The sequence below is a fragment of the Rana temporaria genome, chromosome 5, assembly GCF_905171775.1.
Source record: "Rana temporaria chromosome 5, aRanTem1.1, whole genome shotgun sequence".
Classification (NCBI taxonomy): domain Eukaryota; kingdom Metazoa; phylum Chordata; class Amphibia; order Anura; family Ranidae; genus Rana; species Rana temporaria.
Window position 1 is genome coordinate 495305 of NC_053493.1, and position 16074 is coordinate 511378.

The 16074-nt window shown below is 54.9% G+C and overlaps 1 protein-coding gene across 1 annotated transcript in view; it reads right to left on the minus strand.

Annotated features, from left to right (window-relative positions):
* Positions 1-1105: 1105 nt before the first annotated feature.
* ADCK5 (aarF domain containing kinase 5) overlaps positions 1106-16074 on the minus strand; it is a gene marked incomplete at its 5' end in the record, with an annotated part of 40186 nt that continues 25217 nt past the window's right edge. Inside the window, 7 exon segments of the mRNA XM_040352067.1 lie at positions 1106-2606; positions 2765-2866; positions 3069-3318; positions 4419-4510; positions 6283-6361; positions 6608-6689; positions 11400-11483. Of these exon segments, the coding sequence (XP_040208001.1) occupies positions 2501-2606; positions 2765-2866; positions 3069-3318; positions 4419-4510; positions 6283-6361; positions 6608-6689; positions 11400-11483 (795 nt within the window).

Genomic DNA, 16074 nt, shown 5'->3' on the forward strand with positions numbered 1-16074 from the left:
GATACACCAGCGTAATTCTTTTGAGAATCTGGCGCTTTGTACGCTGAAATGTAGCCAATGAAGTGTTCACCAAGTTTCCGACGTCTTGACTGTGAATGAACCCTTCTATATGTAGTTATCCAATGAGATCACTGAGCAGATCCCACTCGGAGGAAACCAGGGGACTATTGATTCCTCCCAGGCCAATATAAATAAGGCAGTCCTCCAGCCCAAGTTTAGTCATACATAGCCCTAACCCTGCCCGCCCCCCCCCTCCAGGATACTGCTCAAATAGTGCTGGCCACATCATTTTCACCAGGATCAGGGCAATAATGACTCCGATAAGGGCCCATTGGCAATGCCGTGACTCTTATTGTAGCACCGAGGCTAGCCAATAATCAATTTAAAATTAAAAAGATGTTAGCTTGACGGCTATTAACTAGCCGTGGTGCTACCATTAGAGTGACTGCATGTTTGACTGAGCTGGAGAGAAGGCCCCTTAGGGGGCCCTGCTAGGTCAGAGGGAGCAAGCTCCACCATGCCAGGCTGGAGAAAAAGTCTGTCATGCCTGAATGAGCCCTGGGGTGTCCGGCTGGGCCACAGAGAATGAGCCCTGGGGGTGTCCCGGCTGGGCCACAGAGAATGAGCCCCGGGGGTGTCCCGGCTGGGCCACAGAGAATGAGCCCCGGGGGTGTCCCGGCTGGGCCACAGAGAATGAGCCCCGGGGGTGTCCCGGCTGGGCCACAGGGAATGAGCCCCGGGGGTGTCCCGGCTGGGCCACAGAGAATGAGCCCCGGGGGTGTCCCGGCTGGGCCACAGAGAATGAGCCCCGGGGGTGTCCCGGCTGGGCCACAGAGAATGAGCCCCGGGGGTGTCCCGGCTGGGCCACAGAGAATGAGCCCCGGGGGTGTCCCGGCTGGGCCACAGAGAATGAGCCCCGGGGGTGTCCCGGCTGGGCCACAGAGAATGAGCCCCGGGGGTGTCCCGGCTGGGCCACAGAGAATGAGCCCCGGGGGTGTCCCGGCTGGGCCACAGAGAATGAGCCCCGGGGGTGTCCCGGCTGGGCCACAGAGAACGAGCCCCCGGGTGTCCGGCTGGGCCACAGAGAATGAGCCCCTGGGGCACCCAATTGGGCCTGAGAGAAAACAGTCTCCACCATGCTTGACTGAGCCGGAGAAGAGGAGCCCTTAGGCTGCCCAGCTAGGCCACAAAAAACAAGCCGAGCCAAAGAGATCGAGCCCTGGGGTGCAAAAATGGGCCAGAGAGAAAGCAGTATCCACCATGCTTGACTGAGAAGGAGCCCAACTAGGTCAGGAGAGAACAAGCTCCACCATGCCAGGCTGAGCCAAAGAGATCAAGCCCTGGGGGCACCCAAATGGGCCAGAGAGAAAACACTATCCACCATACTTGACCGAGAATGAGCCCTGGAGTGCCCAACTGAGCTAAAGAAAGTGTGCCCAATTGGGACAACGAGAAAACAGTGTCCACCATGCTGGGCTGAGCCAGAGAGAAGGAGCCCTGGAGTGCCCAACTGAGCTACAAAGAATGAGCCCTGGGGCGCCCAATTGGGCCAGAGAGAAAACAGTGTCCACCATGCTGGGCTGAGACAGAGAGGAGCCCTGGAGTGCCCAACTGAGCTACAAAGAATGAGCCCTGGGGGTGCCCAATTGGGCCAATGAGAAAACAGTGTCCACCATGTTGGGCTGAGTCAGAGAGAAGGAGCCCTGGAGTGCCCAACTGAGCTACAAAGAATGAGCCCTGGGGCGCCCAAATGGGCCAGAGAGAAAACAAACAGTATCCACCATACTGAGCTGAGCCAGAGAGAAGGAGCCCTTAGGGTGCCCAGCTAGGTCAGAGAGGACAAGCTCCATTATGCCGGGCTGGAGAAAAAAAAGTCTGTCATGCCTGACTGAGTCAAAGAGAATGAGCCCTGGGGGCGCCCAAGTGGGCCAGAGAGAACAAGCTCCATTGTGCCTAACCGAGCCAGAGGGAACAAGCTATGCAATACCCGAGTCATAGAGAACAAGCCCCACCATGCCACTATGAGCCCCGTGGTGCCCGACCAAGCTGGTGTCTGGCCATCTCTGCATAAAACTCAACAAGAGACTCTGATCTACTCAAAACATGGAGCTCTCTTATTATTGGAGGGATCTGCAGACCTGAAAAGTTCTCGAAGGACCAGATATTTACATGTGACTTTACCCTCCATCACTGTCCTGGTGCTCCCAGCATCCCATCCCTCCAATGTCTGCCCCCAGCTGGAGCTACATGCCATTACAAAGTAAGGTCCATCATTTGCCTTTCGTTCTAAAGTTCTCGATGTACACATTGTCCTCGGACGAGGTTCTGGAAGTTCTGGATTTGGCTTTGTCCGGCGTCTCGAAAGACATTGGCAAAACGGGTTTAATTGGCATTGGTGGCAGCTTTGGCAAAATGTGGTATCCAGCCTCTGCACCCAGTCCAGATATCCGGCTGGAGGTTCAGTAGCCGATTCTGTGGCGGGAGGTCCCTGTAGCACCATCTATGACTGAAGGAACTGCCGAATCTGCTCGTTATCAGCGAGGAAGTTGAAGCGGATGAAAAGACGGATGATGAAGAAGGTGAAACGCTGCATGAAGCTGTCCAACCTGAAGAAGAACGAGAGAACCGAGATCTGTCAGAACACATTGATTGTACATCATACTCTACCAAAAGGGTGAAAGGTCATTGTCTAGGTCACATGGCGGCTGATCTAGGGGCACCAAAGTCAAGAAAACTCCAGCTAGACCCAGTTGTAGCGGCTTACCTGAGAGATGCCTCAAACTTCAAATGTTCCCACATCACGGACACCCAGCGTGTGATCCCCGAGGAATTCTGCTTTGCCAGACGCCTCCACGCTCGCACCGCGCTGAAAACGAGAGACAAGGAGGGGGATCAAAGAAACCACCAATGTACAGAACACGCTCCTCCACTGGAGGAAGAGCAAAGCACTGTGACCAGAAGAGCTTACAATCTACAGAAGGAAGGGAAGACCATCAAGTCAAACGAATGAGAGAACAATGTCTGAGCCGAGCATTGTGGGAGACTTGTAGCCACAAATGGACACTGACCTGCGGGCCATGAGTAGATATCGATCTGCTGGGGCCCCCAGTCCAATATTTAGGGCCCGCACCGTATTAAGATTCCGAAATACCAGCAGCATGGGGCGTGGCAGCGCTCGGAGGACTCTCATGATGTCATCAAAATGCTCCTTGGCCATGTCCTGCATGTACTGGGTCTCCTCCCGTGTCAGGGCGCTGCTCAGCGTTCCGGTGAGGGACAGGGGGCGCTGCAGCAGAATCTCACAGAACAGGAAGTAATCTGGAGAGAAGCATCAGTATTAGTAGACACAAGGGAAGGGCTCCCCGTGGGCAGACACAAGGGAAGGGCTCCCCGTGGGCAGACACAAGGGAAGGGCTCCCCATGGGCAGACACAAGGGAAGGGCTCCCCATGGGCAGACACAAGGGAAGGGCTCCCCATGGGCAGACACAAGGGAAGGGCTCCCCATGGGCAGACACAAGGGAAGGGCTCCCCATGGGCAGACACAAGGGAAGGGCTCCCCATGGGCAGACACAAGGGAAGGGCTCCCCATGGGCAGACACAAGGGAAGGGCTCCCCATGGGCAGACACAAGGGAAGGGCTCCCCATGGGCAGACACAAGGGAAGGGCTCCCCATGGGCAGACACAAGGGAAGGGCTCCCCATGGGCAGACACAAGGGAAGGGCTCCCCATGGGCAGACACAAGGGAAGGGCTCCCCATGGGCAGACACAAGGGAAGGGCTCCCCATGGGCAGACACAAGGGAAGGGCTCCCCATGGGCAGACACAAGGGAGGGGCTCCCCATGGGCAGACACAAGGGAGGGGCTCCCCAATGGGCAGACACAAGGGAAGGGCTCCCCAATGGGCAGACACAAGGGAAGGGCTCCCCAATGGGCAGACACAAGGGAAGGGCACCCAATGGGCAGACACAAGGGAAGGGCTCCCAATGGGCAGACACAAGGGAAGGGCACCCCATGGGCAGACACAAGGGAAGGGCACCCCATGGGCAGACACAAGGGAAGGGCTCCCCATGGGCAGACACAAGGGAAGGGCTCCCCATGGGCAGACACAAGGGAAGGGCTCCCCATGGGCAGACACAAGGGAAGGGCTCCCCATGGGCAGACACAAGGGAAGGGCTCCCCATGGGCAGACACAAGGGAAGGGCTCCCCATGGGCAGACACAAGGGAAGGGCTCCCCATGGGCAGACACAAGGGAAGGGCTCCCAATGGGCAGACACAAGGGAAGGGCTCCCCATGGGCAGACACAAGGGAAGGGCTCCCCATGGGCAGACACAAGGGAAGGGCTCCCAATGGGCAGACACAAGGCAAGGGCTCCCAACGGGCAGGCACAGGAATCACTTGAGCGCAAATTGGCACAAACCTTTCACCCCGAGCTCTGCCGAGTGCTCCGCCATAGCCGGATGATTCCTCAGAACAATGGACCTCCAGAGTTTACACAGCGACGTTCGATCCCTGCAACAAAGAGTACCGGTCACTGCACATCACAAAAGTAATCTATCATACACTCGATGGAAGCTGGAGACACTGAGCCACAATATTCCCACCCTGATTGACAAAGCCAGGGATTGGAAGTGACAAAACACCACACTGTACACTGTGCAGAAGACACAGGAAGTGACACGCACCTAGGGTTGCCACATTTTCTTCAAATCAAACCCAAACCCGCACAGCAAGTGACACACCTCACTACACACAGGAAGACACACACCATACTACACAGAACACACAGGAAGTAACATGTACCCCCACACTGTAAATTATTCAGAATACACAGGAAGTGACACGTACCCCACTACACACAGGAAGTGACATGTACCATACAACACACAGGAAGTGACACGTACCCCACTACACACAGGAAGTGACATGTACCATACAACACACAGGAAGTGAGACGTATCCCACTACACACAGGGGCCCATATTCTCTCTAAAAATCCGCGGGCTGCGCTTAAGGCACTTACACTCCGCTGTCCCAACTTACAGGAGCAAGTGTTGTATTCCCCAAACACTTGCTCCGTAAGTTGGGACGGCGGAGTGTAAATGCCCCGGCGTAGCCTGGCGGATCTCCAAGGGGGCGGCTTGTATTCAAATTAAGCGCGCCCCCGATTCTAATGAACTGCGCATGCGCCGGGCTTCAAAAAGCCCAGTGCGCATGCTCCAGTTCTCGGCGGAAAACGTCAATGACGCCGACGTGTGCGCCATTGACGTAAAGTCGTATTCAAGAACGACTTACGGAAACGACGTACCCGACGAAAAAACACGACGCGGACCCGACGCCATCCGTAACATGGCCTACGTGGGACTGGCGGAAATGTAATCCTCATATAGCAGGAGTAAGTTTCCGCTTACGCAAACGACGTTAGCGACGGTTACGCGACGCAAACTCGTTCGGGAATCGGCGTAGAAGGATCATTTGCATACGCAAATGAGTCCTTCATGTAAATGCCATCTAGCGGCGGCCGGCGTCATTACATTTAAGATCCGCCAGTGTAAGTGACTTACAGATGGCGGATCTTAAGTGTATCTATGCGAAAATGATTCTGAGAATCAGGAGCATAGATACACTGGCCAAAAAAGGGAGATACGATGGAGTATCCTGAGATACTCCATCGTAACTTCTATGAGAATATGGCCCAGGAAGTGATGAAACACCACACACAGGAAGTGACACGTACCCCACTACACACAGAAGTGACACGTACCCCACTACACACAGGAAGTGACGAAACACCACACTACACACAGGAAGTGACGAAACACCACACTACACACAGGAAGTGACGAAACACCACACTACACACAGGAAGTGACGAAACATCACACTACACACAGGAAGTGACGAAACATCACACTACACACAGGAAGTGACGAAACATCACACTACACACAGGAAGTGACACGTACCCCACACTGTAAACTATGCAGAACACCCAGGAAGTGACACACCACACTACACACAGGAAGTGACACACACCATACTACACAGAACACACAGGAAGTGACACACACCATACTACACACTACACACAGGAAGTGACACGTACCCCACACTGTAAACTATTCAGAATACACAGGAAGTGACACCTCACTACACACAACACACAAGAAGTGACAGGCACCTCACTACACGCTATACACTGTGCATATAAAACAGGAAGTGACACGCACCCCCCTGTACACAATGTCAGACACAAAGGAAGTGACACAAGCACACCACGTTACCGCTGACTCAGGAACTCATACAGTCCGTGGTCCAGGAGAACCAGCCGCGCCTTCCCATCTGTCCCTACATTCACCAGAACTGCGGAGACAAAAGACAGTTGGGGGGTCACCATCTGCCCAGGTGGGTCACTGTAAATGATATGGGGGACACGACGGTCATGTTATCTGAAGCAAGTTCCCATCATCTCTATGAATGCGGCTCTGGCCCGGCACTTGCAGGAATATCTGTGCCTCCTGTGGTCCAATTTCTGGCATGCAGAGTACAGATGGGAAATCTCACGCCAGACTCTCGTGACCCTCCTGTCAGTATACTGTGTCACATTACCGTTTCCGGGGTGGGGGTCGGCGTGGATGAATCCCGTGAAGAAAATTTGCTCAGCAAAGACCTTTATCACCTTCTCCGCCACCTGCAAGAAACAGCGAAGGACAGTGAGCCAACCTTTCCCATATCCACGACACTCAGAATCAGAATCGGAGTGAGCCGTGCCTTTCCCAATCCACAGGCCTGAGAATCGGAGCGAGCCGTGTCTTTCCCAATCCACAGGCCTGAGAATCGGAGCGAGCCGTGTCTTTCCCAATCCACAGGCCTGAGAATCGGAGCGAGTCGTGCCTTTCCCAATCCACAGGCCTGAGAATCGGAGCGAGTCGTGCCTTTCCCAATCCACAGGCCCAAGAATCGGAGCGAGCCGTGCCTTTCCCAATCCACAGGCATGAGAATCGGAGCGAGCCGTGCCTTTCCCAATCCACAGGCCTGAGAATCAGAGTGAGCCGTGTCTTTCCCAATCCACAGGCCTGAGAATCGGAGCGAGCCGTGCCTTTCCCAATCCACAGGCCTGAGAATCGGAGCGAGCCGTGCCTTTCCCAATCCACAGGCCTGAGAATCGGAGCGAGCCGTGTCTTTCCCAATCCACAGGCCTGAGAATCGGAGCGAGCCGTGCCCCCCCCAATCCACAGACCTGAGAATCGGAGCGAGCCGTGCCTTTCCCAATCCACAGGCCTGAGAATCGGACGAGCCGTGCCTTTCCCAATCCACAGGCCTGAGAATCGGAGCGAGCCGTGTCTTTCCCAATCCACAGGCCTAAGAATCGGAGCGAGCCGTGCCTTTCCCAATCCACACGCCTGAGAATCGGAGCGAGCCGTGCCTTTCCCAATCCACAGGCATGAGAATCGGAGCGAGCCGTGCCTTTCCCAATCCACAGGCCTGAGAATCGGAGCGAGCCAGAATCGGAGCGAGCCGTGTCTTTCCCAATCCACAGGCCTGAGAATCGGAGCAAGCCAGAATCGGAGCGAGCCGTGTCTTTCCCAATCCACAGGCCTGCGAATCGGAGCGAGCCGTGTCTTTCCCAATCCACAGGCCTGAGAATCGGAGCGAGCCGTGTCTTTCCCAATCCACAGGCCTGAGAATCGGAGCGAGCCGTGTCTTTCCCAATCCACAGGCCTGAGAATCGGAGCGAGCCGTGTCTTTCCCAATCCACAGGCCTGAGAATCGGAGCGAGCCGTGTCTTTCCCAATCCACAGACCTGAGAATCGGAGCGAGACGTGCCTTTCCCAATCCACAGGCCTGAGAATCGCAGCGAGCCGTGTCTTTCCCAATCCACAGGCCTGAGAATCGGAGCGAGTCGTGCCTTTCCCAATCCACAGGCATGAGAATCGGAGCGAGCCGTGTCTTTCCCAATCCACAGGCCTGAGAATCGGACCGAGCCGTGTCTTTCCCAATCCACAGGCCTGAGAATCGGAGAGAGCCGTGCCTTTCCCAATCCACAGGCCTGAGAATCGGAGCGAGCCGTGTCTTTCCCAATCCACAGGCCTGAGAATCGGAGCGAGCCGTGTCTTTCCCAATCCACAGGCCTGAGAATCGGAGCGAGCCGTGCCTTTCCCAATCCACAGGCATGAGAATCGGAGCGAGCCGTGCCTTTCCCAATCCACAGGCATGAGAATCGGAGCGAGCCGTGTCTTTCCCAATCCACAGGCCTGAGAATCGGAGCGAGCCGTGCCTTTCCCAATCCACAGGCCTGAGAATCGGAGCGAGCCGTGCCTTTCCCAATCCACAGGCCTGAGAATCGGAGCGAGCCGTGTCTTTCCCAATCCACAGACCTGAGAATCGGAGCGAGCCGTGTCTTTCCCAATCCACAGGCCTGAGAATCGGAGCGAGCCGTGCCTTTCCCAATCCACAGGCCTGAGAATCGGAGCGAGCCGTGCCTTTCCCAATCCACAGGCATGAGAATCGGAGCGAGCCGTGTCTTTCCCAATCCACAGGCCTGAGAATCGGAGCGAGCCGTGTCTTTCCCAATCCACAGGCCTGAGAATCGGAGCGAGCCGTGCCTTTCCCAATCCACAGGCATGGGAATCGGACCGAGCCGTGTCTTTCCCAATCCACAGGCCTGAGAATCGGAGCGAGCCGTGTCTTCCCCAATCCACAGGCCTGAGAATCGGAGCGAGTCGTGCCTTTCCCAATCCACAGGCCTGAGAATCGGAGCGAGCCGTGTCTTTCCCAATCCACAGGCCTGAGAATCGGAGCGAGCCGTGCCTTTCCCAATCCACAGGCATGAGAATCGGAGCGAGCCGTGTCTTTCCCAATCCACAGGCCTGAGAATCGGAGCGAGCCGTGTCTTTCCCAATCCACAGGCCTGAGAATCGGAGCGAGCCGTGTCTTTCCCAATCCACAGGCATAAGAATCGGAGCGAGCCGTGCCTTTCCCAATCCACAGGCCTGAGAATCGGACCGAGCCATGTCTTTCCCAATCCACAGACCTGAGAATCGTAGCGAGCCGTGTCTTTCCCAATCCACAGGCATGAGAATCGGAGCGAGCCGTGTCTTTCCCAATCCACAGGCCTGAGAATCGGAGCGAGCCGTGTCTTTCCCAATCCACAGGCCTGAGAATCGGACGAGCCGTGTCTTTCCCAATCCACAGGCCTGAGAATCGGAGCGAGCCGTGTCTTTCCCAATCCACAGGCCTGAGAATCGGAGCGAGCCATGTCTTTCCCAATCCACAGGCCTGAGAATCGGAGCGAGCCGTGTCTTTCCCAATCCACAGGCCTGAGAATCGGAGCGAGCCGTGTCTTTCCCAATCCACAGGCCTGAGAATCGGACCGAGCCGTGTCTCTTCCAATCCACAAGCCTGAGAATCGGAGCGAGCCGTGCCTTTCCCAATCCACAGGCCTGAGAATCGGAGCGAGCCGTGTCTTTCCCAATCCACAGGCCTGAGAATCGGAGCGAGCCGTGTCTTTCCCAATCCACAGGCCTGAGAATCGGAGCGAGCCGTGTCTTTCCCAATCCACAGGCCTGAGAATCGGAGCGAGCCGTGTCTTTCCCAATCCACAGGCCTGAGAATCGGAGCGAGCCGTGTCTTTCCCAATCCACAGGCCTGAGAATCGGAGCGAGCCGTGCCTTTCCCATATCCACAGGCCTGAGAATCGGAGCGAGCCGTGCCTTTCCCAATCCACAGACCTGAGAATCGGAGCGAGCCGTGCCTTTCCCAATCCACAGGCCTGAGAATCGGAGCGAGCCGTGTCTTTCCCAATCCACAGGCCTGAGAATCGGACGAGCCGTGCCTTTCCCAATCCACAGACCTGAGAATCGGAGCGAGCCGTGCCTTTCCCAATCCACAGGCATGAGAATCAGAGCGAGCCGTGCCTTTCCCAATCCACAGGCCTGAGAATCGGACGAGCCGTGCCTTTCCCAATCCACAGGCCTGAGAATCGGAGCGAGCCGTGTCTTTCCCAATCCACAGGCCTGAGAATCGGAGCGAGCCGTGCCTTTCCCATATCCACAGGCATGAGAATCAGAGCGAGCCGTGCCTTTCCCAATCCACAGGCCTGAGAATCGGACGAGCCGTGCCTTTCCCAATCCACAGGCCTGAGAATCGGAGCGAGCCGTGTCTTTCCCAATCCACAGGCCTGAGAATCGGAGCGAGCCGTGCCTTTCCCATATCCACAGGCCTGAGAATCGGAGCGAGCCGTGCCTTTCCCAATCCACAGGCCTGAGAATCGGAGCGAGCCGTGCCTTTCCCAATCCACAGGCCTGAGAATCGGAGCGAGCCGTGCCTTTCCCAATCCACAGGCCTGAGAATCGGAGAGAGCCGTGCCTTTCCCAATCCACAGGCCTGAGAATCGGAGCGAGCCGTGTCTTTCCCAATCCACAGGCCTGAGAATCGGAGCGAGCCGTGTCTTTCCCAATCCACAGGCCTGAGAATCGGAGCGAGCCGTGTCTTTCCCAATCCACAGGCCTGAGAATCGGACCGAGCCGTGCCTTTCCCAATCCACAGGCCTGAGAATCGGAGCAAGCCGTGCCTTTCCCAATCCACAGGCCTGAGAATCGGACCGAGCCGTGCCTTTCCCAATACACAGGCCTGAGAATCGGAGCGAGCCGTGTCTCTCCCAATCCACAGGCCTGAGAATCGGAGCGAGCGGTGTCCTTCCCAATCCACAGGCCTGAGAATCGGAGCGAGCCGTGCCTTTCCCAATCCACAGGCCTGAGAATCGGAGCGAGCCGTGTCTTTCCCAATCCACAGGCCTGAGAATCGGAGCGAGCCGTGTCTCTCCCAATCCACAAGCCTGAGAATCGGAGCGAGCCGTGCCTTTCCCAATCCACAGGCCTGAGAATCGGAGCGAGCCGTGTCTTTCCCAATCCACAGGCCTGAGAATCGGAGCGAGCCGTGTCTTTCCCAATCCACAGGCCTGAGAATCGGAGCGAGCCGTGTCTTTCCCAATCCACAGGCCTGAGAATCGGAGCGAGCCGTGCCTTTCCCAATCCACAGGCCTGAGAATCGGAGCGAGTCGTGTCTTTCCCAATCCACAGGCCTGAGAATCGGAGCGAGCCGTGTCTTTCCCAATCCACAGGCCTGAGAATCGGAGCGAGCCGTGTCTTTCCCAATCCACAGGCCTGAGAATCGGAGCGAGCCGTGTCAGTGAGACCCTCCCCCACCACATCACTGCAGGGAACTCCTGATTGTAACTTGTGGGGGGGGGGGGCTACTTCTCCTCTTCACAGCTTTTACAGCAAAGAAGCCTTTCCACAGCTGGAGAATAGGAGACTCCTTTCCTCACATGGTGTGTTCTGAGTTGGGGGGGACGGGGGACTCCTTAGTAGTAGTCGGGGGGGGGGGGGGTCACACTCACATCTTTCAGCTCCAGGCCTTGCTTTCTGATCCCGTCCACACTGCTGACTTTACAGCCCTCGCAGTAATCCGCCGTCAGCACCCGCTATGGAGAGAGGGGGAGGGGTTATTTATAGATGCCACACAGGCTCCTCCTATTGCCACAGAGCAGATTTCTCTTTCGTTCATAGACGGACACAGCCTTCATTGACCTTAGGGTTATGCTTCTTCCTACCAGGAGATTTAGGCAGAATTCTACAGCACTTAAGGTGTTAAAACCTTTCCTTCATGCCGCTCCTCCCAGGGGGCGTGGCTCCCCCAGGCATAACCCACGTCCCCTGCTCCAGCAGCCTCAGTTTGTTTTCTGCCTAACGACAGGAGAGTCAGGCTCTCTCTGGAGTCCTGGACTCTGGAGTGTTTTTATTGCGATTTTTCTCGCTTTTATTTATTGTGTTCCTGCATTTTTGAATCCTGCGATTCTTCTATCAACAGCCGACTGGTTGACAGGCTGGGTCCTCGACTCTTGTAGTCCCCCCATGTTCGGCCTTCGAGCGTGTGCCGGCCCTTAGCTCAGCTTTGGGACGTCCACGACAGGCCCCATTGCTCCAGGGGCAGCCGGGGAACTTCGGTTCTAGGGCACACATATGACCGGTCTCTATGGCTTTGTCACAGTGGCCCAGATTCAAGAAGCAATTGCGCCCGTGTAACCATAAGTTACACGGCGCAATTGCTTACTTGCTCCAATGTAACGAGTGCTCCTGATTCAGGAACCTCGTTACACCGACTGCAGCCTAAAATCTGTGCGGAATAAGGCTCTTATGCCACGCAGATTTTAGGCTGCATTCTTGCGTGTGCCGCTAGGGGGCGCTCCCATTGTGATCAGCGTGTAGTATGCAAATTGCATACTACCAACTGATTCACAAACTTGCGCGGGCCCCGCGCAAGCCAGGTACGGAGTTTCCGTACGGCAACTTTAGCGCAAGGCTGCCCCTTCTAATAGTAGGGGCAGCCAATGCTAAAGTATAGCCGCCGCTCCCGTGACTTGAAATTTGAATTTCACGTCGTTTGCGTAAGTGATTCGTGAATGGCGCTGGACGCCATTCACGCTCACTTTGAAGCAAATGACGTCCTTGCGACGTCATTTTCCACAATGCAAGTCGGGAAAGTTTCCCGACGGAGCATGCGCTGTACGCTCGGCGCGGGAGCGCGCCTAATTTAAATGATTCCCGCCATTTACATTGCGCGCGCTTACGCCGGGCAATTTTGCCGGCGCGCCCTCGCAATTTACGGAGCTACTGCTCCGTGAATCGAGGGCAGCGCAAAATATTTGCGGGGGCGCAGGGCAAAATCGTTGCCCTGCTCCCCCGCAAATATCGCGCAAATGTACCTGAATCTGGGCCAATGTGTCTGGCCGACAGCCATGCCGTTCGCGGACGTTGTTTCTGTCTGGGATACCTCCAGCCGGGTAGTCGCAGGACGGGTAAGTAGTGGCCCCTTACTCAGGTAAGTGGTCTGGCTGGAATGTTTCCCTTGGGAGGTCGACTGAGGGTCCGCCCTGCTTTCCACTCTCCCTTCTTCCCTTTTGGGTGACGGCTGTGAGGGTTTTTTTTTTTCTGGGGCTCATGTCACACAATTCTGATCGCCCCAGACTGGCCGCGTCGCTCTTGGAACGCGGACCTGGTACGTCTGGCGTCTGCCTCTGAGGGAAGATCTCCTGTCTCAGGGCCCGATCTTCCATCCTGCTTTACGGTCACTGGCTTTAACCACTTGAGATCCGCGCTATAGACAAAATACGTCCGCAGCGCGGCTCTCAAGTGCCAAGTGGCCGTTTAAACACAGCCTTTTATGTGCATTACCCGCGCCACTGGGTGGCACGCGGCGGGTAAAAACTGTCCCGGCGCATCGCCGAAGACCCAATGCGTGTACCTGGCGGCCGCGATGTCCGCCGGGTACACGCGATCGGCGGGAACACAGCAGGGACGTGGAGCTCTGTGTGTAATGATGGGGTGTAAACACAGAGCTCCACGTGCTGTCAGAGGATAGAGACACAGCATCGGTCACCTCCCCCAGTCACCCCCCTCCCCCCACACAGTTAGAACACACCCAGGATACACAGTTAACCCCTTCCTCACCCCCTAGTGTTAACCCTTTCCCTGCCAGTCACATTTATACAGTAATTAGTGCATTTTTATAGCACTGATCGCTGTATAAGTGTGAATGGCGCCAAATTTGTGTCAAAAGTGTCCGATGTGTCCGCCATAATGTCGCAGTCGCAATAAAAATCGCTGATCGCCGCCATTACTAGTAAAAAAAAAAATAATAAAAAAAATAATAATTCTGTTCCCCATTTTGTAGGCGCTATAACTTTTGCGCAAACCAGTCGCTTATTGCGATTTATTTTTTTTTTTTTACAAAAATACGTCAAAAAATACGTATCGGCCTTAACTGAGAAAAAAAAGAGTTTTTTTAAAAAAAAAAATTGGGATATTTATTATAGCAACAAGTAAAAAAATATATATATTTTTTTTAAATTGTCGCTCTTTTTTTGTTTATAGCGCAAAAAATAAAAACCGCAGAGGTGATCAAATACCACCAAAAGAAAGCTCTATTTGTGGGGAAAAAAGGACGCCAATTTTGTTTGGGAGCCACGTCGCACGACCGCGCAATTGTCAGTTAAAGCGACGCAGTGCCGGAAGCTGAAATTTCACCTGGGAACGAAGGGGGTTTATGTGCCCAGTAAGCAAGTTGTTAACGGCGTGGCTGTTGAGAACCAGGTGCTGAAGGACCGGGGCCTGTAGGGCCCGGTGATCTCTACCATGCTGCGTCCACGGAAGTGCACTTCTCGGAAGATTTACCATCGTACATGGAAAGCCTACATCTCTATGTGTGAGGAGATGAAGTGGCACCCCCGTACTTACGTGGTGTCCCGGATCCTGCTGTTCCTACAGCGGGGAGTGGACCAGGCTCTTGCCTTGAGTACGATCACGAGTCAGATTTCTGCTCTGGCTGTTTACTTTCAGCGTCCCTTGGCGGCACACTCTTTGGTTCGCACGTTTGTGCAGGGGGTCCGGCATGTGGCCCCCCCGGTGCGCCCTCCGCTGCCTTCTTGGGACTTGAATTTGGTCCTCTCGGCGCTTCAGCGTGCCCCCTTTGAGGACATTCGGGAGATCCCTTTGCTGACTCTGTCGCGGAAGGTGGTTTTTCTGGTGGCCATTACCTCTATCAGACGAGTGTCTGAACTGGCGGCCTTGTCCTGCAAGGCCCCCTACTTGTTCATCCATCAGGATAAGGTGGTGCTGCGCCCGCGGCCTTCTTTTCTTCCGAAGGTCGTTTCGGCTTTTCACATTAACGAGGACATTGTTGTTCCATCATTATGTCCTCAGCCGAAGAACCCGAAGGAAGCCATTTTACATTCTCTGGACGTGGTTCGGGCCCTTCGAGTTTCCGTTCCGGAAGTCGGACTCGCTGTTCGTGTCGGTGTCCGGTCCCAGTAAGGGCCTGGCAGTCTCGTCGGCCACCATTTCCAGGTGAATCCGACGGATTGTGCTTCAGGCCTATGCCCTGAAGGGGCGGGCGCCCCCCTTTCGGGTCACGGCGCATTCGACCAGGGCGATCGGGGCCTCTTGGGCTTTTTCCGACACCAAGCCTCTGTGTTACAGGTGTGTAAGGCTGCGACCTGGTCGTCGGTCCACGCTTTTTCAAAGTTTTATAAGGTGGATGTGAGTGCATCTTCTGATGCCTCCTTCGGCCGCAGGGTGTTACAGGCGGCAGTTTACGGTTGGAGTTCCTCCGCTGAGTGACTCCGGTTTTTGTTTGGGGTGTAACCTGTTTTCTCTTTCATTCATAGACGGACACAGCCTTCATTGACCTTAGGTGTATGTTACTCTGGGGGGTGCTGCTGTGTTCTACGAGTTGATTTTTACCTCAGACAGCGGCCATCTTGGAAATCTCCTTGGTAACGCTGTGATTCTTCCCTGAGGTGACAGACAAAGCACAGCCAGTGCTGCTGTGTTCTATGAGGTAATTTTTACCTCAGATGGTGGCCATCTTGGAAATCTCCTTGGTAACGCTGTGATTCTTCCCTGAGGTGACAGACAAAGCACAGCCAGTGCTGCTGTGTTCTATGAGGTAATTTTTACCTCAGATGGTGGCCATCTTGGAAATCTCCTTGGTAACGCTGTGATTCTTCCCTGAGGTGACAGACAAAGCACAGCCAGTGCTGCTGTGTTCTATGAGGTAATTTTTACCTCAGATGGTGGCCATCTTGGATATCTCCTTGGTAACGCTGTGATTCTTCCCTGAGATGACTCAGCAGAGCCTCTGGTCTCTTCTACCAGTTTTAGTGCTGTTACAGTTTTAGTGCTGTGAAACGCTGTGAATCTTCCATGAGGTGAAGACACATCACAGCCAGCACATCAGAGCACACCTCAGGTTAACATACACCTAAGGTCAATGAGGGCTGTGTCCGTCTATGAACTCAGAGAAATGGATTTTACGGTGAGTACAAAAATCCTTTTTTTGCTGTGTTATTTTTCCTACCCCTCGAATTTTTTGACACTGCTTGGGGACGTCCCTAAGGTCAATGAAGGCTGTGTCCGTCCATGAACGAAAGAGAAAAAAGGATTTTTGTACTCACCGTAAAATCCATTTCTCTGAGTTCATAGACGGACACAGCACCCACCCCTCCTTGGTTTGTA